The 25,488-nt window shown below is 42.9% G+C and overlaps 1 protein-coding gene across 1 annotated transcript in view; it reads right to left on the bottom strand.

Annotated features, from left to right (window-relative positions):
- The window catches only part of LOC127450588 (nuclear autoantigen Sp-100-like), a 33,734-nt gene extending 8,246 nt beyond the window's left edge, over positions 1–25,488 (bottom strand). Inside the window, exons 1-7 of the mRNA XM_051714820.1 lie at positions 25,471–25,488; positions 23,008–23,176; positions 11,961–12,138; positions 11,671–11,853; positions 11,388–11,543; positions 7,422–7,604; positions 7,139–7,294 (exon numbers count right to left, since the gene is read on the bottom strand). Coding sequence (XP_051570780.1) covers positions 7,139–7,294; positions 7,422–7,604; positions 11,388–11,543; positions 11,671–11,853; positions 11,961–12,138; positions 23,008–23,148 — 997 coding nt within the window. The 5' untranslated portion in view covers positions 23,149–23,176; positions 25,471–25,488. The remainder of the gene's footprint in view (positions 1–7,138; positions 7,295–7,421; positions 7,605–11,387; positions 11,544–11,670; positions 11,854–11,960; positions 12,139–23,007; positions 23,177–25,470) is intronic.

Genomic DNA, 25,488 nt, shown 5'->3' with positions numbered 1-25,488 from the left:
ACGGGTGGGACATGTACCACTTTTTGCCTTTGCCAGTTTTGTCCCCACCACTTTTTGAAATACACTTTCGTCAGTTAAGTGTATAACGCAGAAGGAACATCTCCAGTTCTTAAGCAGGAGTTTCAAATTCGCACATGTGTGTTATAAAAAGTGGCGATCCAGCGCTGGAGTTTGTTATAATGAGTGCAGTAGCAGTTTTAACCACCACACAATTACGTGGGGCCATGGACGTAGTAAAACAAGGATAAATATTGGAGACATTTTCAGTTTCACTCACTCTGGCAACCCGCATGAGCTGCGAGTCTAGGGCGGGGCAGACGACTCTCCAATATTTTGAATTTGGACTGCAGTACCCATTTCAAACGCTTGTTGTCAGTCTTATATATAGCACCTTTAAAATACAGTATAAGCTCCAGGTGAAAGTAAATAACACAGAACTATATTACTATTGTATACAACAAATCCTCAAAGTAATAATAATATTACTGTATCATATTATAATGACAGTCTGGACAACAATAAATTGTTGGGTTATAATATTAATATATACTGTAACAACTGAAATTCAAAATATTACTGGGTGAAGTAGTAGGTTTTGCACACCCTGTTTGCGCGCACACACACACACACACACACACACACACACACACACACACACACACACACACAGACGTTGGTTTAGCTATCTTTATGAGGACTCTCGACAGACATAATGATTTTTATACTGTACAATCTATAGATTCTATCCCCTAACCCAAACCCTACCCCTAAACCTAACCCTCACAGAAACCTTTTTGCATTTTTACATTTTCAAAAAAAAAAAAAAAACATCATTTAATAAACCATTAATGTAGGTGATCTCAGGTTTTACTATCCTTGTGGGGATATTTGGTCCCCACAATGGAGGTTAAACCTGTACACACACACACACACACACACACACACACAAGTTTTTTGTAAACATATAGGCTATGTGGGTAAATATTGCTTTTTTATCACTGTATTGTGGAAAAACTGGAAAATATGCATTGATTATCTTTAACTAGATTTTTATTTCATTAAACATTTTGAATGTACTTGGCAACAACGGCTGACAGGAAAAATGTAAAATTATGATTTAAAATACATTTTGTCATTTTTTAGCAACATTTTTCGAAATGGGACCATGAGTCGGTTGCTTGGGGCCTCAGAAATCGTAAACCCGCCCCTGAACGAGTGCTCTTTGTCGCTTTTATCAATGGCGTTGAGTGACAGCAGGTGGACATGTTCTTTCTTGAATCCAGATTCGCACCCTACTCTCTCCTCTGTTGAGCAGCTTGTGCGCCTTTCCAGTTAAATTGCAAAGAAAAATGCAACAGATGTGTCCCCGCCATAGGCGGAGCGTGTGTAAGGTGGGGAAGGCTAGTCTCCCCCTGGCCAGGGGGTACTGGCATTGATATTACTGTAACACAATAATACAATTCTGATAAAACTGCTCGTGACTGCTGGTCTAGTATCCGTTTCCCAACCACAAGTCAAAACCTTAATTAGGCTACTAGTGAGAAGGGGAAAGCTGACTCTAGATCAGTGTCTGTGGCCGGATTCACTTGAATGGCTGATCACTGTGTGCATGTGCAAGCCAAGGAGAATGTCTGAATTTCTGAAATTATTTTATATTTAGAACAAATATTAAATTAACTAGCCTAATTCTTGGATTAAAACCTATTTATTAGATAATAGTAGCAAACCAACTAGTTGAAAACGAGTTCATCCAAGTTTGTAACGTTCTTTTTAAATTAGCCTACATTCACTTTTAAATCAATACGCATCCCAATCAAACTCGAAATGAGCCAGCATGAAGAAGACTCTCTTTCCACTCGATTTTTTTCTAAACTCCAAAAACTTTTGGCGAATGACGAATTCAAGTCAGTGCAGAACCGTTAGGCAGGTCCAAGTGGTTCCGTTTCATTTAATTGTACTGCGGTAAGAAAGACAGTGCTTATAACTTACGATTCAAGTTGATTTAACAAAAAAATCAGGAATATACTTGCTTTAGACTTTCTTTAAAATAACGATCAATATGAGGACTGTCTTTGTAAATAACAATAATAAACAATTTATAATAAATTTTGTTTATACAATTAAAAAGTTATATTAGGGCAGATTAGAACCCAGAAATCCTTGTAGGCCTACTAGAGGCGAACACTACCAAAAGACCAGTCAGACTTTCTGGCTAATACTTACCGATCCATGCATTTAACCACGTATTTAACAAAATCCCAGTACTGACAGTGTTAAATATACATATGCATATGCAAAATATTTATTTGAATGCTTAAATTGGTCATCAAGAATCATGCCTCAGTAGCAGTCTACTGCCCTATACAATCCATGCTGCTTCCCGTTGACCAATGTGGACTGATGTTTCATGGTGGAGAAAAAAATTATGGCAGAGAAGATGATTCAAGTGCGGATTTAATATCGATTTCAATAATTGCATTTATTCTGATTGTGAACAACTGAGTACTTGTTATTTCTTGTGTATAGTGTCACTTTTTGGTGTAATGTTTACTAGTAATATTAAGAAATGAGAGAATATATTTTCTGCACACTACCATAGCTCGAAATATTCATTATCCAGTACTTATTTAAATGGAAACATTCAGTCTTAAATTGATATATGCTTGAAACTTGGCTGTGTATGTAAAGAATTTTGTGAGCTACGTCGGAGTGTGAGACTTGAGTTTTCTTTCCTGTTCATTTTACAGTGTTCAACGCACCTGTATGCAGCCATTCTGGTGTGTGTCGTATTCATTTGTGTTATATACTGTATATGATTTATTAATTAAATATATTTAAAAATGATTATTTATTAAATATATAAATATTTCGGTCTCCCTAGCCTCCTGTGATAACTCACCTCTTCTCACATGTTCAGCTCTCGTCTTCTGGCAGGTAGTGCTTTGTGATGATGGTCCAGCTTGGTCACTCTTTTTAAAATCTCTTTCTTTTCCAGCATCTTTTTCCTTTGATCGCTCTCCAGTCTTGTTCTTCCCCAAAGAATGACTATCAGGAACTGTGTAATTTTTTAGAATAAAAGCAGCAAGGTTCCAGACTTCAGTGTTATTATAAAGACAGACAGACCGACCAACACACAGAAAGATTGATAGATAGATATCCTCTTTATTTTCCAGTGAACTCACCTCTCCTCACATGTTCAGCTGTCTTCCTCTGGCTGGTAGTGCTTTGTGATGATGGTCCAGCTTGGTTACTCTCACAATTGCTCTCTGTCCTCCTTTTTTAACCACTCTTCCTTTTCCAGCATCTTGATGCTTTGATTCCTCTGCAGTCTTGTTGTTCTTCCTCAAAGAATTGCTCTCAAGTGCTAGGCATTTTTAAGAAACAAAACAGCAAGGTTGCAGACCTCAGTATATTTATACAATATAGACAGAAGGTTGGATGGAAAGATAGATAGTCAGACGGTCAGACAGTCAGTCAGACAGACAGACAGACGACAGATGATAGATAGATAAATAGACAGATATATAGATAGATAGATAGATAGTTTTCTCACAGTTCTTCGGCTCTTTTGTCAGCTCTTTTATCAACTTGGAGAGCTGGGGGTAAAGCTTTAAGATATGTTCCTGGTTCACACAATTCCAAAACTTCCAAACATGCTCCTTTCCCTTGTTTTCGATATACTTCAACATATTGTACACACTCTTATCAGTGCATTGTTACCAGACTTTTACTTGTATTTGCAGCCCTCCCCCAAGAAAAAGTGGCACTGCTTACCTGTCAGACATGTTCATGAGAGCTGGCGTTCAGCTCGGTGTCTATTTTCTAGCGAATCTGTGCACAAAAACCATGCGCTTCACAGGCCGCTGCCATTAGGATATGCTGGATAAGAGGATTCGTCATAGAACTATTGTTTCTTTCTACGTAGTCAAATGCACCCATGCAGCTATTTGCTTGGCATACAAGTACAGCTCTAATCTACTTGACTGTAAGCTTTATTAGCTCAAATCATTGTAAAAAAATAAATAAACAAATAAATAAACAAATAAAATTCAGGCTGGTCCATTTAACGTGCATACACCCTCTAGGTAACAAAATAAAAATAACTTGTTCAAAGAGATGATTGGCTCTTCAGTGAGGTTACAATTTCTCCCATTCATTTTTCTACAAATTGTTAGTCTCCTCAATTGTTAGTCTCCTCCCCTTACAGGCCCTGTCCCAAATGGTGCACTTCATGGGCATAATTTAACTTACGGGTGGGACATGTACCACTTTTTGCCTTTGCCAGTTTTGTCCCCACCACTTTTTGAAATACACTTTCGTCAGTTAAGTGTATAACGCAGAAGGAACATCTCCAGTTCTTAAGCAGGAGTTTCAAATTCGCACGTGTGTGTTATAAAAAGTGGCGATCCAGCGCTGGAGTTTGTTATAATGAGTGCAGTAGCAGTTTTAACCACCACACAATTACGTGGGGCCATGGACGTAGTAAAACAAGGATAAATATTGGAGACATTTTCAGTTTCACTCACTCTGGCAACCTGCATGAGCTGCGAGTCTAGGGCGGGGCAGACGACTCTCCAATATTTTGAATTTGGACTGCAGTACCCATTTCAAACGCTTGTTGTCAGTCTTATATATAGCACCTTTAAAATACAGTATAAGCTCCAGGTGAAAGTAAATAACACAGAACTATATTACTATTGTATACAACAAATCCTCAAAGTAATAATAATATTACTGTATCATATTATAATGACAGTCTGGACAACAATAAATAATTGTTGGGTTATAATATTAATATATACTGTAACAACTGAAATTCAAAATATTACTGGGTGAAGTAGTAGGTTTTGCACACCCTGTTTGCACACACACACACACACACACACACACACACACACACACACACATACACAGACGTTGGTTTAGCTATCTTTATGAGGACTCTCGACAGACATAATGATTTTTATACTGTACAATCTATAGATTCTATCCCCTAACCCAAACCCTACCCCTAAACCTAACCCTCACAGAAACCTTTTTGCATCTTTACATTTTCAAAAAAAAAAAAAACATCATTTAATAAGCCATTAATGTAGGTGATCTCAGGTTTTACTACCCTTGTGGGGATATTTGGTCCCCACAATGGAGGTTAAACCTGTACACACACACACACACACACACACACAAGTTTTTTGTAAACATATAGGCTATGTGGGTAAATATTGCTTTTTTATCACTGTATTGTGGAAAAACTGGAAAATATGCATTGATTATCTTTAACTAGATTTTTATTTCATTAAACATTTTGAATGTACTTGGCAACAACGGCTGACAGGAAAAATGTAAAATTATGATTTAAAATACATTTTGTCATTTTTTAGCAACATTTTTCGAAATGGGACCATGAGTCGGTTGCTTGGGGCCTCAGGAATCGTAAACCCGCCCCTGAACGAGTGCTCTTTGTCGCTTTTATCAATGGCGTTGAGTGACAGCAGGTGGACATGTTCTTTCTTGAATCCAGATTCGCACCCTACTCTCTCCTCTGTTGAGCAGCTTGTGCGCCTTTCCAGTTAAATTGCAAAGAAAAATGCAACAGATGTGTCCCCGCCATAGGCGGAGCGTGTGTAAGGTGGGGAAGGCTAGTCTCCCCCTGGCCAGGGGGTACTGGCATTGATATTACTGTAACACAATAATACAATTCTGATAAAACTGCTCGTAACTGCTGGTCTAGTATCCGTTTCCCAACCACAAGTCAAAACCTTAATTAGGCTACTAGTGAGAAGGGGAAAGCTGACTCTAGATCAGTGTCTGTGGCCGGATTCACTTGAATGGCTGATCACTGTGTGCATGTGCAAGCCAAGGAGAATGTCTGAATTTCTGAAATTATTTTATATTTAGAACAAATATTAAATTAACTAGCCTAATTCTTGGATTAAAACCTATTTATTAGATAATAGTAGCAAACCAACTAGTTGAAAACGAGTTCATCCAAGTTTGTAACGTTCTTTTTAAATTAGCCTACATTCACTTTTAAATCAATACGCATCCCAATCAAACTCGAAATGAGCCAGCATGAAGAAGACTCTCTTTCCACTCGATTTTTTTCTAAACTCCAAAAACTTTTGGCGAATGACGAATTCAAGTCAGTGCAGAACCGTTAGGCAGGTCCAAGTGGTTCCGTTTCATTTAATTGTACTGCGGTAAGAAAGACAGTGCTTATAACTTACGATTCAAGTTGATTTAACAAAAAAATCAGGAATATACTTGCTTTAGACTTTCTTTAAAATAACGATCAATATGAGGACTGTCTTTGTAAATAACAATAATAAACAATTTATAATAAATTTTGTTTATACAATTAAAAAGTTATATTAGGGCAGATTAGAACCCAGAAATCCTTGTAGGCCTACTAGAGGCGAACACTACCAAAAGACCAGTCAGACTTTCTGGCTAATACTTACCGATCCATGTATTTAACCACGTATTTAACAAAATCCCAGTACTGACAGTGTTAAATATACATATGCATATGCAAAATATTTATTTGAATGCTTAAATTGGTCATCAAGAATCATGCCTCAGTAGCAGTCTACTGCCCTATACAATCCATGCTGCTTCCCGTTGACCAATGTGGACTGATGTTTCATGGTGGAGAAAAAAATTATGGCAGAGAAGATGATTCAAGTGCGGATTTAATATCGATTTCAATAATTGCATTTATTCTGATTGTGAACAACTGAGTACTTGTTATTTCTTGTGTATAGTGTCACTTTTTGGTGTAATGTTTACTAGTTAATATTAAGAAATGAGAGAATATATTTTCTGCACACTACCATAGCTCGAAATATTCATTATCCAGTACTTATTTAAATGGAAACATTCAGTCTTAAATTGATATATGCTTGAAACTTGGCTGTGTATGTAAAGAATTTTGTGAGCTACGTCGGAGTGTGAGACTTGAGTTTTCTTTCCTGTTCATTTTACAGTGTTCAACGCACCTGTATGCAGCCATTCTGGTGTGTGTCGTATTCATTTGTGTTATATACTGTATATGATTTATTAATTGAATATATTTAAAAATGATTATTTATTAAATATATAAATATTTCGGTCTCCCTAGCCTCCTGTGATAACTCACCTCTTCTCACATGTTCAGCTCTCGTCTTCTGGCAGGTAGTGCTTTGTGATGATGGTCCAGCTTGGTCACTCTTTTTAAAATCTCTTTCTTTTCCAGCATCTTTTTCCTCTGATCGCTCTCCAGTCTTGTTCTTCCCCAAAGAATGACTATCAGGAACTGTGTAATTTTTTAGAATAAAAGCAGCAAGGTTCCAGACTTCAGTGTTATTATAAAGACAGACAGACCGACCAACACACAGAAAGATTGATAGATAGATATCCTCTTTATTTTCCAGTGAACTCACCTCTCCTCACATGTTCAGCTGTCTTCCTCTGGCTGGTAGTGCTTTGTGATGATGGTCCAGCTTGGTTACTCTCACAATTGCTCTCTGTCCTCCTTTTTTTAACCACTCTTCCTTTTCCAGCATCTTGATGCTTTGATTCCTCTGCAGTCTTGTTGTTCTTCCTCAAAGAATTGCTCTCAAGTGCTAGGCATTTTTAAGAAACAAAACAGCAAGGTTGCAGACCTCAGTATATTTATACAATATAGACAGAAGGTTGGACGGAAAGATAGATAGTCAGACGGTCAGACAGTCAGTCAGACAGACAGACAGACGACAGATGATAGATAGATAAATAGACAGATATATAGATAGATAGATAGATAGTTTTCTCACAGTTCTTCGGCTCTTTTGTCAGCTCTTTTATCAATTTGGAGAGCTGGGGGTAAAGCTTTAAGATATGTTCCTGGTTCACACAATTCCAAAAATTCCAAACATGCTCCTTTCCCTTGTTTTCGATATACTTCAACATATTGTACACACTCTTATCAGTGCATTGTTACCAGACTTTTACTTGTATTTGCAGCCCTCCCCCAAGAAAAAGTGGCACTGCTTACCTGTCAGACATGTTCATGAGAGCTGGCGTTCAGCTCGGTGTCTATTTTCTAGCGAATCTGTGCACAAAAACCATGCGCTTCACAGGCCGCTGCCATTAGGATATGCTGGATAAGAGGATTCGTCATAGAACTATTGTTTCTTTCTACGTAGTCAAATGCACCCATGCAGCTATTTGCTTGGCATACAAGTACAGCTCTAATCTACTTGACTGTAAGCTTTATTAGCTCAAATCATTGTAAAAAAATAAATAAACAAATAAATAAACAAATAAAATTCAGGCTGGTCCATTTAACGTGCATACACCCTCTAGGTAACAAAATAAAAATAACTTGTTCAAAGAGATGATTGGCTCTTCAGTGAGGTTACAATTTCTCCCATTCATTTTTCTACAAATTGTTAGTCTCCTCAATTGTTAGTCTCCTCCCCTTACAGGCCCTGTCCCAAATGGTGCACTTCATGGGCATAATTTAACCTACGGGTGGGACATGTACCACTTTTTGCCTTTGCCAGTTTTGTCCCCACCACTTTTTGAAATACACTTTCGTCAGTTAAGTGTATAACGCAGAAGGAACATCTCCAGTTCTTAAGCAGGAGTTTCAAATTCGCACATGTGTGTTATAAAAAGTGGCGATCCAGCGCTGGAGTTTGTTATAATGAGTGCAGTAGCAGTTTTAACCACCACACAATTACGTGGGGCCATGGACGTAGTAAAACAAGGATAAATATTGGAGACATTTTCAGTTTCACTCACTCTGGCAACCCGCATGAGCTGCGAGTCTAGGGCGGGGCAGACGACTCTCCAATATTTTGAATTTGGACTGCAGTACCCATTTCAAACGCTTGTTGTCAGTCTTATATATAGCACCTTTAAAATACAGTATAAGCTCCAGGTGAAAGTAAATAACACAGAACTATATTACTATTGTATACAACAAATCCTCAAAGTAATAATAATATTACTGTATCATATTATAATGACAGTCTGGACAACAATAAATAATTGTTGGGTTATAATATTAATATATACTGTAACAACTGAAATTCAAAATATTACTGGGTGAAGTAGTAGGTTTTGCACACCCTGTTTGCGCGCACACACACACACACACACACACACACACACACACACACACACACACAGACGTTGGTTTAGCTATCTTTATGAGGACTCTCGACAGACATAATGATTTTTATACTGTACAATCTATAGATTCTATCCCCTAACCCAAACCCTACCCCTAAACCTAACCCTCACAGAAACCTTTTTGCATTTTTACATTTTCAAAAAAAAAAAAAAACATCATTTAATAAACCATTAATGTAGGTGATCTCAGGTTTTACTATCCTTGTGGGGATATTTGGTCCCCACAATGGAGGTTAAACCTGTACACACACACACACACACACACACACACACACACAGTTTTTTGTAAACATATAGGCTATGTGGGTAAATATTGCTTTTTTATCACTGTATTGTGGAAAAACTGGAAAATATGCATTGATTATCTTTAACTAGATTTTTATTTCATTAAACATTTTGAATGTACTTGGCAACAACGGCTGACAGGAAAAATGTAAAATTATGATTTAAAATACATTTTGTCATTTTTTAGCAACATTTTTCGAAATGGGACCATGAGTCGGTTGCTTGGGGCCTCAGAAATCGTAAACCCGCCCCTGAACGAGTGCTCTTTGTCGCTTTTATCAATGGCGTTGAGTGACAGCAGGTGGACATGTTCTTTCTTGAATCCAGATTCGCACCCTACTCTCTCCTCTGTTGAGCAGCTTGTGCGCCTTTCCAGTTAAATTGCAAAGAAAAATGCAACAGATGTGTCCCCGCCATAGGCGGAGCGTGTGTAAGGTGGGGAAGGCTAGTCTCCCCCTGGCCAGGGGGTACTGGCATTGATATTACTGTAACACAATAATACAATTCTGATAAAACTGCTCGTGACTGCTGGTCTAGTATCCGTTTCCCAACCACAAGTCAAAACCTTAATTAGGCTACTAGTGAGAAGGGGAAAGCTGACTCTAGATCAGTGTCTGTGGCCGGATTCACTTGAATGGCTGATCACTGTGTGCATGTGCAAGCCAAGGAGAATGTCTGAATTTCTGAAATTATTTTATATTTAGAACAAATATTAAATTAACTAGCCTAATTCTTGGATTAAAACCTATTTATTAGATAATAGTAGCAAACCAACTAGTTGAAAACGAGTTCATCCAAGTTTGTAACGTTCTTTTTAAATTAGCCTACATTCACTTTTAAATCAATACGCATCCCAATCAAACTCGAAATGAGCCAGCATGAAGAAGACTCTCTTTCCACTCGATTTTTTTCTAAACTCCAAAAACTTTTGGCGAATGACGAATTCAAGTCAGTGCAGAACCGTTAGGCAGGTCCAAGTGGTTCCGTTTCATTTAATTGTACTGCGGTAAGAAAGACAGTGCTTATAACTTACGATTCAAGTTGATTTAACAAAAAAATCAGGAATATACTTGCTTTAGACTTTCTTTAAAATAACGATCAATATGAGGACTGTCTTTGTAAATAACAATAATAAACAATTTATAATAAATTTTGTTTATACAATTAAAAAGTTATATTAGGGCAGATTAGAACCCAGAAATCCTTGTAGGCCTACTAGAGGCGAACACTACCAAAAGACCAGTCAGACTTTCTGGCTAATACTTACCGATCCATGCATTTAACCACGTATTTAACAAAATCCCAGTACTGACAGTGTTAAATATACATATGCATATGCAAAATATTTATTTGAATGCTTAAATTGGTCATCAAGAATCATGCCTCAGTAGCAGTCTACTGCCCTATACAATCCATGCTGCTTCCCGTTGACCAATGTGGACTGATGTTTCATGGTGGAGAAAAAAATTATGGCAGAGAAGATGATTCAAGTGCGGATTTAATATCGATTTCAATAATTGCATTTATTCTGATTGTGAACAACTGAGTACTTGTTATTTCTTGTGTATAGTGTCACTTTTTGGTGTAATGTTTACTAGTAATATTAAGAAATGAGAGAATATATTTTCTGCACACTACCATAGCTCGAAATATTCATTATCCAGTACTTATTTAAATGGAAACATTCAGTCTTAAATTGATATATGCTTGAAACTTGGCTGTGTATGTAAAGAATTTTGTGAGCTACGTCGGAGTGTGAGACTTGAGTTTTCTTTCCTGTTCATTTTACAGTGTTCAACGCACCTGTATGCAGCCATTCTGGTGTGTGTCGTATTCATTTGTGTTATATACTGTATATGATTTATTAATTAAATATATTTAAAAATGATTATTTATTAAATATATAAATATTTCGGTCTCCCTAGCCTCCTGTGATAACTCACCTCTTCTCACATGTTCAGCTCTCTTCTTCTGGCAGGTAGTGCTTTGTGATGATGGTCCAGCTTGGTCACTCTTTTTAAAATCTCTTTCTTTTCCAGCATCTTTTTCCTTTGATCGCTCTCCAGTCTTGTTCTTCCCCAAAGAATGACTATCAGGAGCTGTGTAATTTTTTAGAATAAAAGCAGCAAGGTTCCAGACTTCAATGTTATTATAAAGACAGACAGACCGACCAACACACAGAAAGATTGATAGATAGATATCCTCTTTATTTTCCAGTGAACTCACCTCTCCTCACATGTTCAGCTGTCTTCCTCTGGCTGGTAGTGCTTCGTGATGATGGTCCAGCTTGGTTACTCTCACAATTGCTCTCTGTCCTCCTTTTTTTAACCACTCTTCCTTTTCCAGCATCTTGATGCTTTGATTCCTCTGCAGTCTTGTTGTTCTTCCTCAAAGAATTGCTCTCAAGTGCTAGGCATTTTTAAGAAACAAAACAGCAAGGTTGCAGACCTCAGTATATTTATACAGTATAGACAGAAGGTTGGACGGATAGATAGATAGATAGATAGTTTTCTCACAGTTCTTCGGCTCTTTTGTCAGCTCTTTTATCAACTTGGAGAGCTGGGGGTAAAGCTTTAAGATATGTTCCTGGTTCACACAATTCCAAAACTTCCAAACATGCTCCTTTCCCTTGTTTTCGATATACTTCAACACATTGTACACACTCTTATCAGTGTCCTCAACACGTTTCCACTTCTTCATGGGAGGCAGAACAAAAAACATACAGCAGGGTGACAACAAAACTACAAATGAGATTTTACCTTAGCACCAGTGAAATATTTAAATATTACACTACAAACCATCTCAGTTACATATGTAACCCTGGTTCCTTGAATAGGGAACAAGATGCTGCAACATTAGCTGATGCATTAGGAACATCCTCAGGTGGTCATGATGGTCTAAAGCCCTATAGAATCATGCCATTTTATTGGCTTATGGCGCTTAAGTGACGCCCACTAAGGAGCTACACCATGGGTTCCCTATCTGTCACTCACTCGACGTTGGTGTCGATGTAGTGACACTAGGGGTCACTCTTGGGAGCCCGAGACACCTCTGGTCTTTGATAAAAGGCCAATGAAAATTGGCGAGTGGTATTTGCATGCCACTCCCCCGAACATACGGGTATAAAAGGAGCTGGTATGCAACCACTCATTCAGATTTTCTCTTCGGAGCCGAACGGTCATGCTCATTGAGTTGAATACTACTGTTCATTCACCTGCTGGATCTGACGGCGCATTTCAGCGGCTTCTCCCTCCTCTGCACTGGTGCACTGCAGAGAACGCCCCTGGGCACTTCGGCAGAAAAACTAGAGAGTATATTTTCTGAAAGAGCATTTTTCCCCTCTAAAAGAGTATATATTTCTCTAAAAGAGCGCACACACGGAACGTCTTTTTAAAGACGCTTTTCCGATTGTGTGTTATTCCTGGTTGTGCTCGTTATCTCTCGCCTTCTAACGGTCACGATCACTGTCTTTCGTGTCTGGGCACTGCTCACGCGGAGACAGCGTTCGTGGATGGTCACATTCTCATTACGAGAACGTGTCCATGGCAACGTTGCGGTCGCGGCTCGCCTTCGTAAGGAAGCGAGCCACCCCAGAGGCTCCCGCCTCGGTCCTTTTACCCACGGGTTTGAGGCCGGCGCGGCTAGCACTAGGGGCGATTTGGGGACCCCAATGGGACCACCTCCGCCGGGTATCCCCCCGCGGACCTCCCATTCCCTAGCACGCTCGTCTGCCCCGATCGGGCTTCCGGGTGAGTCCGCCGGCTCGTCTCACGGCGAGTTCGACCTATTATTCGGAGCCCGCGAAAGTGATGAGCTCTCGAGCGCAGCATCGGAGAGCGGGCTCGTCCAGTCGGAAGCCTCGGCTGGGCTCCTCCCTTCGGGGTCGATCGCCCAGTCACAGGCTGACGCGGAGATGACGACATGCTTTCCCGGACAGCCGCGAGCGTCGGTTAGAGTGGATTTCACCGCTCTTCTCTTAACCCTCGCGGCTCTGTGATTGGTTCCTGGGCTCGCGGCGCCGCTCAAAGCCACGCCCCGTTCCTTTCTTCCCGGAAGTGCATGAAGAGCTGACAAGGTCGCGGGAGGCACCTTTTACTGCCCGGTCCCGATCTTTTCAGCTTCCCCGCTCTCACTACCCTCGATGGTGGGGCGGCCAAGGGTTATTCGGCAATCCCCCGGTGGATAAAGGCGCTCGCGGTGCACCTATGCCCGCAGAGCGCCGCCACCTGGCGTGGGTGCCCAAAGCCCCCGTCCAAGGCCTGTAGGTTTACGTCGTCTCTGACGGTCAAAGCCTACGGCGCTGCTGGACAAGCCGCCTCCGCCCTGCATGCCATGGCTCTCCTGCAAGTCCGCCAAGGCGCTAAAGGAACTGCACGAGGGTAGTTCCGCCCCGGGATTGATGCAGGAACTGCGCTCGGCGACCGACCTCGCTCTCCGAGCGACGGAGGTCACGGCGCGGTCTCCCGGGCGGACGATGGCCACACTAGTGGTCCAGGAGCGCCACCTTTGGCTCAACCTGGTCGAGATGGGTGAGGCCGACAGGACACGATTCCTTGCTGCCCCCATTTTCCAGGCGGGCCTATTCGGCGACACCGTCGAGGACTTTGCCCAGCAGTTCTCGATGGTAGAGCAGTAGGTGGATGCTAGCCGGCTTGTCCTGCCCCGGCGTGGCTCAAGATCCCCCCATCTACTCATCGCCGAGGGCGTCCCCCTGCGGTGACTGCACCGGCTCCGCCGCAGCCCGCTCCTCCGGCCCGGCCCCGGCGTGGAGCCCACCGCAGGAAGCCGACGCCACCCGTCTCACAGCCGGCACTGAAGAACCCACGGAGGTCTTCGAAGCGCCCCTGAGACGGGCGACCCAGGGACAACGAAACCCACTGCTCCGGAGCTGGTAAGCAGATCTTCTTTTTGTTACCTTTTGCATTTAATTGCGCTGCATGCCCAAGTGGCTGCAGTACTCAAGAGCTCCGCAAGAGTGGTTTCCTTGTTCCCTGGGTCACATATTCGGTGTGTACGGCTGGCATCACGACCACCGTCCACCACTCCATTTGGCAGGTTGGCGCTCCAGCGGCGGTCTCCCGCCCTGAGCGCCCAGCTGTGGCACAAATCCGCCCCCGATGTGACAGTCTCCACGGGTCATGAGGACAGGCCTCTTCCTCCCCCATCCCAGGCTGTTCCGGGGGTGGTCACAAGGAGCCAGGTAAGTGCTTCGATGTCCTCGGACTCAGCACGGCCACGATGTGGTGTGGCACCTCAAGCTCCGCCCCGCCGCGAGGCCCCACCCGCCGGTACATCCGATGACGTCCCTTTGGTCCCCTTGCGCGGAACTCGGACGCATGGCTTGCGCTTTCCAGTCCGTCGCGAGGGCTGGTCCGGACCGTCCGACTCGGCTGCACGATTCACTTCGCTGGGCATCCGCCCAGGTCCAGCGGTGTCCACTTCACCTTGGTGAAAGATGGAAACGCTGCTACCTTGCGCGGAGATTGCTACCCTCCTACGGAAGGACGCGATAGAACCTGTCCCTCCAGCCGAGATGAAGAAGGGGTTTTACAGCCCCTACTTCATTGTACCAAAAAAAAAAAGGCGGTGGGTTGCGGCCAATCTTGGACCTGCGAGTACTGAACCGGGCCTTACACAGACTCCCGTTCAAGATGCTGACGCAAAGACGCATTCTAGCGAGCGTCCGGCATCAAGATTGGTTCGCGGCGGTAGACCCGAAGGATGCGTACTTTCACGTCTCGATCCTTCCTCGACACAGACCCTTCCTGCGGTTTGCGTTCAAGGGTCAGGCGTATCGGTACAAGTCCTCCCTTTCGGCCTGTCCCTGTCTCCTCGCATCTTTACGAAGATCGCAGAGGCTGCCCTTGCCCCGTTAAGGGAGGTGGACATTTGCATTCTCAACTATCTCGACGACTGGCTAATCCTAGCTCACTCTTGAGACGGGTTATGCGCACACAGGGACCTGGTGCTCTCACACCTCAGCCGACTAGGGCTTCGGGTCAGCTGGGAAAAGGGCAAGCTCCTCCCGGTTCAGAGCATCTCTTTTCTCGGTTTGGAGTTGGACTCAGTCTCCTTGACGGCGCACCTTACGAACGAGCGCGCCCAGTCGGTGCTGGCCTGTTTGAAGGCGTTCAAACAGAAAACAGCGGTTCCACTGAAACATTTTCAGAGGCTCCTGGGGCATATGGCGTCCTCGGCGGTGGCCACCCCGCTCGGGTTGATGCATATGAGGCCGCTTCAGCACTGGCTCCAGACTCGAGTCCCGAGACGGGCATGGCGCCACGGGACACACCGCGTGGCCATTACGTCGGTCTGTCACCGTCTTTTCAGCCCTTGGACCGACCTCTCGTTTCCACGAGCAGGTGTTCCGCTAGAACTGGTCTCCAGGCGCGTCGTGGTCATGACAGACGCCTCCAAAATGGGCTGGGGCGCTATTGGCAACGGGCACGCAGCCGCCGGCCTCTAGACGGGTCCGCGGCTGCGTTGGCACATCAACTGCCTCGAGTTACTGGCAATTCTGCTCGCCCTGCGGAGGTTCCGGCCGTTGATCCAGGGCGAGCACGTGCTAGTTCGGACAGACAGCACGGCAGCGGTAGCATATGTCAACCGCCAAGGCGGTCTGCACTCCCGCTGTATGTCATAACTCGCCTGCCGTCTCCTCCAACGGAGTTAGCAGCACCAAGTCGCTGCAAGCCACTCACATCCCGGGCAACCTCAACACTTCGGCGGACGCGCCGTAACAACAGGTTACCCTCAAGGGAGAGTGGAGACTCCACCTTCAGGTGGTCCAGCTGATTTGGAGTCGATTCAGTCAGGCACAGGTGCACCTGTTCGCCTCCCAAGAATCCTCCCACTGCCCGCTCTGGTACGCTCTCACCGAGGCCTTCCTCGGCATAGACGCGCTGGCACACAGCTGGTCCCCTGGCATTCGCAAATATGCGTTTTCCCCAGTGAGCCTGCTCGCGCAGACCCTGTGCAAGGTCAGGGAGGACGAGGAGAAGGTCGTCCTGGTAAGCACCCTACTGGCCCGCCCAGACGTGGTGCTCAGACCTCACGCTCCTCGTGACAGCTCCCCCCGGGCAAATTCCCCTGAGAAAGGCCCTTCTTTCTCAGGGAAGGGGCACCATCCGGCACCTGCGCCCAGACCTCTGGAATCTCCATGTCTGGCCCCTGGACGGGACGCGGAAGACCTAAGCTGTCTCCCACCTGCGGTGGTAGACACGTTCACTCAGGCTAGGGCTCCCTCTACGAGGCGCCTGTATGCCTTTAAGTGGTGTCTGTTCGCTAAGTGGTGTTCTTCCCATCAGGAAGACCCCCAGAGGTGCGCAGTCAGATCAGTGCTTTCCTTCCTGCAAGAGAGGTTGGAAGGGAGGCTGTCCTCTTCCACCTTGAAGGTGTACGTTGCTGCCATAGCAGCACACCATGACGCAGTCGACGGTAAGTCCTTAGGGAAGCATGATCTGATCATCAGGTTCCTAAGAGGCGCCAGGAGGCTGAATCCCTCCAGGCCACGCCTTGTTCCCTCATCAGACCTCTGTAGTTTTTCAGGGTCTACAGTGAGCCCCCCTTTGAGTTTTCATCAAGAGGGTAGGTGACCTGCAAGCGTTCTCTGTCAGCGAAATGTGCCTGGAGTTCGGTCCGGGCTATTCTCACGTGATCCTGAGACCCCCGACCGGGCTATGTGCCCAAGGTTCCCACCACTCCTTTTAGAGACCAGGTGGTGAACCTGCAAGCGCTGCCCCAGGAGGAGGCAGACCTAGCCCTGTCGTTGCTGTGTCCGGTGCGTGCTTTACGCATCTATTTGGATCGCACGCAGAGCTTTAGAATCTCTGAGCAGCTCTTTGTCTGCTTTGGTGCACAGCGGAAAGGAAGTGCTGTTTCCAAGCAGAGGATCGCCCACTGGCTCATTGACGCCATAACTATGGCATGTCTCGCCCAAAACATGCCGCCCCCGGTAGGGCTACGAGCCCATTCTACCCGTGGTGTAGCGGCTTCTTGGGCCCTGGCCAGAGGTGCCTCTCTAACAGACACTGCAGAGCAGCGGGCTGGGCAACACCCAACACCTTTGCAAGGTTCTACAACCTCCGGGTGGAACCGGTTTCGTCCCAGGTAGTGGCACGCAACACAAGCGGATAAGCCCGGGATAGCCGGCCGGGTGTATCGCTTGCACATAGCGCCTTCCACCTCCTTTTGAGCTGAAGACGTGCGCTGTTAATTCCCAGTAGTGTTCACGAAAGTTGTTCCCTGGTTGACTTTCTCCGAGCCCTGTGGCAGTCGAGTTTTCGGAGAGACTCGCTGCCGGCCCAGTACACGCGCTGACTAAGAGCCCGGTTCTGGGGTAGGTGCTCCGCATGTGGCGGTTCCCTGTAAGGCTAACCCCATGCGATCTATATCTTCCGCTAGTTCGTTTCCCTACTGGCAAACTGCGTCTTCCTTGGGCAGAGCCCCTCAGTCTCCATGTTGTAGTAACTCCTCCCCCATTGGGCAGGATCTACCTTGAAGGCTCTCCACATGGTTGGAAAGACCATGTGATGTATTCTTCCACTTAAATATCCCCCCCTCTCTTGGGGCGAGGTGTGGTCTCCGCGGTGTCCTCCCCTTGGGAGGGACACCCCCCGACTAGACCTGGCGGCCCAGTCGGATAATCCCCCTTCTTTTTTAGGGAGTGGAAAAAGAGAAGGGGAAAGAGGCCACGACTGGGTTAAGCCTGTCTCTATCTCTGGGTAGTCGACTTGTCCCCAAAAAGGGCCGTTCGACACTCATAACTGTGTTGGGGGAGGTTACGTGTCGACCTGGTGTGCTGGCTATGAGGCACACAGCAAGTCTGCCCACCACACACCGCCAGTTCACGTAACACAGTTCAGCCTTGTGGCATTTTGTATAGGGACCCCTAGTGTCACTACATTGACACCAATGTCGAGTGAGTGACAGATAGGGAACGTCATGGTTACTGGTGTAACCTCCGTTCCCTGATGGAGGGAACGAGACGTTGGTCCCTCCTGCCACAACGCTGAACTACCCGCTGAAATGGCCGGACCTTATATCGGCTCCTCAGTGTAAAACCTGAATGAGTGGTTGCATACCAGCTCCTTTTATACCCGTATGTTCGGGGGAGTGGCATGCAAATACCACTCGCCAATTTTCATTGGCCTTTTATCAAAGACCAGAGGTGTCTCGGGCTCCCAAGAGTGACCCCTAGTGTCACTACATCGACACCAACGTCTCGTTCCCTCCATCAGGGAACGGAGGTTACACCAGTAACCATGACGATCCTTATAAGCAGTAGTGTAGTCTAGGGCATACGCCGGCATACACCATATGCCCACCTACTGTATCCTTCAAAGGATTTTGCATATGCCCACCTAAAATGAGTGACATATGGCCACCAGAACAGCGAGCAGGCTTTTGAACCGTAACTTTTATTTTATTTTATTTTATTTATGCTGAGGTGATGTCGCAGCACTACTGAGTGAATTGTGATTGTGATTTTTTTTATTTTTTAATAAGTGTTCAGAGATTCTTTCCAACCACGCACGGAGCAGCAGGATGCGGGAGCGCTGAACTGAAGGCACGGGCAGAATTGACAGTTCAACTCAGCTGAGCTACCAATCAGAACGTTCATTTTAGACGCGATTGGATATTTTCTAACCAATCATATTTTCTGTTTCAATAAGGGACGGGAAATTTATAAAGAAATGCTAATGCACCAGCAGCACTGGAGTCATCATAATTTTCACTTTAGATTTACTTAGCTGCTAAAAGTTAAAATATTGATGCATTTAAATAAAAACTTATGCTATTAATCTTTGGGAAAATACTGAGTGTCACTGCACCCATGCTTGTTTTTTTTTAAGCTCTTCGCAGATGACAAGTTGTCCCGTAATTGTATCAAATGTCAGTGGTGCCTTTTTTTTCCTTGTGATATCAAATAATATTAATTTATATTTTATTAATAGGAAAGCTATTTCACTATAAACAGAAAATAAATTTTTTGTACACAAATAAAAAAATAGTCTAATCATTCATTATTACTGTATGTACTGTATATCGTAATATAAGATAATGTGTTAACGTGAACATCACTACACTCATTAGTCATTACATATACAATGCTTAACAGTTTATTATGAATAAGATTATGTATGTATTAGTTTATTAAAGTATTAAGTGTTACCCATTTTACAGTTAATTAAATGAACAGTTAATCAAAGCTATTAATTTAAATAGACATTTAATATCAAGTTTTAGTAGTGTACTGTACACCATGCCAGCAAAGGACTGTCTTATCCTTAAATATATTTTGTAAGTTCCAATGAGACTATGATTACAATGGACCATAAATAATTATTATAATAAAAAAATACTTTTCTTACACCTTTTATATAAGTGTAAATATATGACGTTTCCAGACCGTGTGTGGGGATCCTCGATAAATTCACAGTATGCCCACCTCTTTAGTCACTACTACACTGCTGCTTATAAGTGTCCGTTTGGCGCCATTCCTTTAGATTTTCTGCAAGAGGCACATCCCTGTGCAGTAAATAGGGAGTATGGCCAGCTATGCAACGTCTTGTTCTCAACTCAGAGAACCAGGGTTACATATGTAACCAAGACGTTCCCTTTCTTAGTTCACTTCAACGCTGCATCAGTAGCTGACACACTGAGAACAGTATATCATAACACCATGCTACTAGTAGCTGCCGACTGTACCAGCCCATGTGGAAAGCATACAGAGGCTCACAAACAAACTATTCATACAGAATTAGAAGTTCAGCCCTCTTCCAGCAGACAGAATATCGAAGCAGGAGTTAAACCCTTGTCCAGATTATAAAAGTACAAATGTATGCAGAGAGGCCCAACCTGCTGCCATACAAAAGTCCTCCAAGTATGCACCTCTAGCCAAAGCCCACAAGGATGCCACGCTCCTCATACAATGGGCCCAAATACTCATAGGCGAAGACAAAATGTGCACCTCGTAAGCACTTGAAATTACGTCCACAAGCCAATGGGACAGCCTCTGTTTAGTGACCGAAAAACCTCAGTTGCGGCCACCAAAACAACAAACAGCTGCTTTGATTTATGCCACTGGTTAGTGCAGAGAAACTCACAAAGCTCTAACAGGACACAGCATATGCAACTTCTTGCTCTCAACCGACTCAAATGGGACTAACTACGAACAGTTTGAAAAGCACCTTATTTGTATCCTGCTTCCGAAGGCAGCATTTTTCTGGTTTTGGTCATGGATCTATAAAATACCAGTTTCGGACTCAGTACCGGTTTCGTGGTCACGGATAAAAAAATCTATTGCCCTCTTGTTGTCTGAGTTTTGTAACTGTCAGAGCAATGCAAGAGCGAAACGTAATGTATGAACAACGGGACCACGCGTCTGCGCTTGCATACTTGCGTGAAGCATGTTTCGGCCTTAACCCGCAAGAATGCCCATGCAAACATGAAGCAGGCAAAAATTTGTTCCAACACCTTACCATGTCCTGTTGGAGCACTGAGATAATAGTAGCACTGACAAAGCACTCAGTGCGTTGGTTCACCATCACTCGGTTAGGTAATTTGCTCTTTTTTGGCCTCTTCGCTCCTCGGGCATCAGTCCAAGCGGTAGCTCATTCATGGTGAGACAGCTCTCTGAACAGAAGAGAGAGAGAGAGAGAGAGAGGCAGAGGCCGCGCCTCCAAACTGCCTCATCCATGTGTGTCTTCTCAAAACTACGTAGAAAGAAACAATAGTTCTATGACGAATCCTCTTATCCAGCATATCCTAATGGCAGCGGCCTGTGAAGCGCATGGTTTTTGTGCACAGATTCGCTAGAAAATAGACACCGAGCTGAACGCCAGCTCTCATGAACATGTCTGACAGGTAAGCAGTGCCACTTTTTCTCGGGGGAGGGCTGCAAATACAAGTAAAAGTCTGGTTTCCATCCGCACTCTATCTTCTCAAGCTCAGAACCGAAATCCCCAATGGCTCCATGCTCACAGAGCTCCATTCGGAGGTTGTAGAACTGGATCGACGAGGGATAGCGTCTCATGGCAAGAAAATGGCAAGCCCCAATGAAGTGACATCGTTTTCCTAGGTCTTTCAAAATGCAGGAAGCTGCACAGGAAATTTGCTCTATTATGTTACACTGCTTCCAATTATGTTGTTAAGTGTTGCCACTTAAAATGGAGAAAATAATCCTCAACTCTGCGTAAGTTACATGAAAAATCATGGGCTGACAGATCATGCACTCAAGAGTAGAAAGTCTGAAGGATGGCTCCAAGCAAATGCTTATAAGGAGACCATGACGTAGCTTCTTAGTGGCTGTTGCTTAAGCGCAATCAGCCAAAAAAATGTTATAATTCCATAGGGCTCCAGACCATCATGACAACCTGGGGGTGTTCCCAATGTGTCAGCTACCGCTGAAGCACTGAAGTGAACTACGAAAGGGAACAATATATTTATTTAATTACATGTAACTAGTTGATAGTAAGTGTTGCTATTTCAACATTGAAATGATATGGGCTGGTACTTTTCAGGAACAGAGTTTTGTGGACATGAGATTAGCCTTCATTAAAATGTTCTTTCGATTCTTTATTGCTGTGCAACAACAGCTGTTGGAATTTGCTTTGTGTTTAAGTTCCTCTTGTCTTTTCAATGCTTGCAGTGCAGCAATATATTAAACTTCCTCATTCTTTCTTTTTATTCTTAGTGTCCACAATTTTATGCAATTAATTCTGTTTGAACTGCAAAATGTACAGTACCAGTCAGAAGTTTGGACACACCTACTATTCAATAGTATTACTATTTTCCAGATTTTTGGAACACATAACTATGAAATGACAGAAACTGAAGTATGGGAATTATGCAGTAACCAAAAGAAATGATAAACACATAAAAACATAAAACTATATTTTAGATTCTTCAAATAGCCACCCTTTGTCTAGATTACAGGTCTCATCCAGCTTTATGAGGTACTGTATGGGATGTTTTTTTAACACTATTAAAGGTGTTCCCATGTATGCTGGACACTTGTTGGCTGCTTTTGCTTCACTCTCTTTAATCTACAGTATATTAGATTACGAATTAAACGTAATGTAACTTAACTTTTATTTAAGTTTTAATTGCATAAAGAAATTTGGACATACATTAGACATAATTAATCTTTCTCTACAAAAGTAATTTTAGGCATTAGCCTTGACATCAGAAAAGAGGGAGAAATATATTCAGTCAAGTGTATCCAAGGTTTTGATTGGAACATCCATTCATTTTTCACGAGTTTGCATGTCCACCTAGCACTGGAAGTGGAAATGGTATACGGATTGTTAAGGGTAAACAAATTTGGCTTGCGGTCTATAAAGGAGGGGCTCTGGCATGAGCGGCTTGAGCATGTGGCTCAGCTTGAATTCCAAAATTCACCAAAACATTTTTAAAAGATTAAAAAACATTTTGGTGGTGCAGGATCAAAGATGCTTGAGTTATGTTTCCCTTATGAGACTTGCCTGCTGATGCAATTGTTACTTTTCTCATGTCTTTAATTAATTCCTATGCTTGATATAATTTTAAAATCAAGCTTACTTCATAAAGATATTTTCTAATGATTTTATTGTCCTCGAGATGGTGGAGAAGCATCTGTGGTTTTTCAATTGTAGATAGATTTGTCTTGTTTTGATGGAAAACGTCAAACAACCGCTCCTCTGTGCAAAAACCCAGATCCATAGTGTTGTTGATTGTGTATTTATCTCTGCTAAAACAGAACAGATTGTTAATATTTAAAGTGTCCATAAAAACTCTTTCACATGACTCACTTTACCATTGCACAGTGCATTAACCTATCTGGAATGATGCATCAGCTGCAGTGTTAGACCGAGTGTTATAACCAAAGAGCTCTATAAAGACAGCTAACCATTAGCATGCCCATTCCTCTCAATGCTTCATGGGTACTTAGTACCAGAATTGTTTTTTAACAAATCACCTGAGCCATAAATGCCATGTTACAGATCAAGGGGTGTTCACACAGACAACAAATAATTGCTGGGGTTGCTGTAAAAATTCCAGTATTGTTGGTGTAGTGTTATCTGAATCAGGAATCAATTACTTGGATCTGATGTGGGAATGTTATGGGAAGATGCACGTGTAACAGAGAGATGATGTGTGAAGTTTTGAGTTAACTGTGCTGACTAAACTTATTCAGGAATCCTACTCTACAGTCTCTTTATATGGCAGTTGGTTAGGCAATGGCTTTATCCAACTGTATTAGGCACCGAATCATGTGGGCTTCACTGGCTGCTCTCCTGATTGGTAGTCACTGCATCGGGTTGCTGCTTATTTGATAAAAATGAACTGTTCTGGTAAATCCTACAACTTCAGCATTATGCTGGTGTAGCAGGATAGACGGTTCCCTGTTAGTGACGTTGTTATTGGTGCAAATCTGTGCATTTAAAAGGGTTGCTTTGTGTCACCTGGGTGAACATCACTTCTGCATGGCCACCCCTTTTCGGTATCGCACTGTTTTGATCCGGTTGGTACCCTTAGTTATTTGGCTAACTTGTTGCTCTCGTGTATATGCGAGAATCATTTCACGTCAGTGGGCAATATCTGACTGCGCTGCTTTCTTCCAGTTAGTTGTGTATTGCGCTGCCTGGCTGCTGTTCTTTTCAGCTTGTTGTGCTGATATCTTCCATGTATCCATTGAAATATAGCCATAAATTCAGATAAAAATCTTGCAAACAACATATAAATTACAAATATTTCATAATGTTTAGTAGATGCTAATGCACTGATCAGTCAGTCTGTAATGAAGGACTTGGAACTGTTTACATTCTCATGCTGCAATTAGTCAATCACAATTGTCATTACATCATTTTCTTGCTGTTCCAGGGTGATTTCTTGTGTGAGTTTTACAGTTTAGATTATCAGCTCAAAAAAGTGCCAATGAAGCAAAGGTGGCAGATTTCAAATTGCATACTTGCCATGCTAAAAAGACCAGTGTTACCAGCATGCAAATCCCATGCTGGTCTAGGTTTGGTGGTTTGATGCTTTTCACCAGCAAAAATTAGCTGATTGACCAGTGTGGTTTTTCTGATGAAGCTGATAAAAATAGTTTAAAAGCCTGGTGCAGATACCAGCACACCATCATCCCATGCTGGGGGACCAGGACCAGCACCCAAAACACAACAGCTTCTGACCAGCTTAGCAGCTACTATTGAAAGCTTTCTCCAGTATATATAGACCACTTTAGTCTTTGCAATGACAGGTCCAACATTGCACCTAGGTTTGTAATTTTCACACATGAATTGCCTTAATAATGGATGTCGATTTAGAGTAAAGATTTTAGAATAAAGCTGATATTTTAATATTTTAGAGAAATATAAAAAAAAAAGGTAAAACGTTATGTGAGGATTTGAATGTCTCATACAGTAATTAATTTTTATTCATTTACACTTACCTTATTATTTTACTTATTTTTAATACTTTCTCATCCCTTGTTTGTTGTCATCTGGTGTTTATTTGGTAGCTTTGCCTACCAAACCTGTTACATGTTAACATTTATATGTCATGTCACTTTAAATTAATTAATTAATTAATTAATTAAAAACAGATCTATTTTTGCCCCCTCCTCTTGGAGATGCATTTGAGACACAATAAAGGACTAGTTCTCTCAAAAGTGAAAATTTTGTTTGGAAGACTTTTTTATTCTTCCGTTTAACAAATAAAAGAAGAATGTTTACGGTGCTTTTTTCGATACAATAAAAGCATACAGTGACCAGGAACTGTCAAGTTCCAAAAAGGGCAAACAACAACAAAAAAAACCCAACAACAACATGAGGGTTAGTAAATAATAGACAGATAAATAGGTGTAAACAGCAATCTGTCTGGGCTCACCACTTGTGATTGGAAAGAGATGTTAACACCACATCCATGTGTGAACAGGACAAATGTAATTAGGTCCAACAGATTAAAGCTTTGACTAGTGTAATGATCATAACATAAATATTATGGTATAATATTTAGTTCTAAGATACAAAATACATCACTTACCTTACAGTTTCTGTACAC

Source organism: Myxocyprinus asiaticus, chromosome 13, assembly GCF_019703515.2.
Source record: "Myxocyprinus asiaticus isolate MX2 ecotype Aquarium Trade chromosome 13, UBuf_Myxa_2, whole genome shotgun sequence".
Taxonomy (NCBI): domain Eukaryota; kingdom Metazoa; phylum Chordata; class Actinopteri; order Cypriniformes; family Catostomidae; genus Myxocyprinus; species Myxocyprinus asiaticus.
The sequence above is the reverse complement of the archived record's forward strand: the minus strand, read 5'-3'. Positions and strand labels throughout refer to the sequence as shown.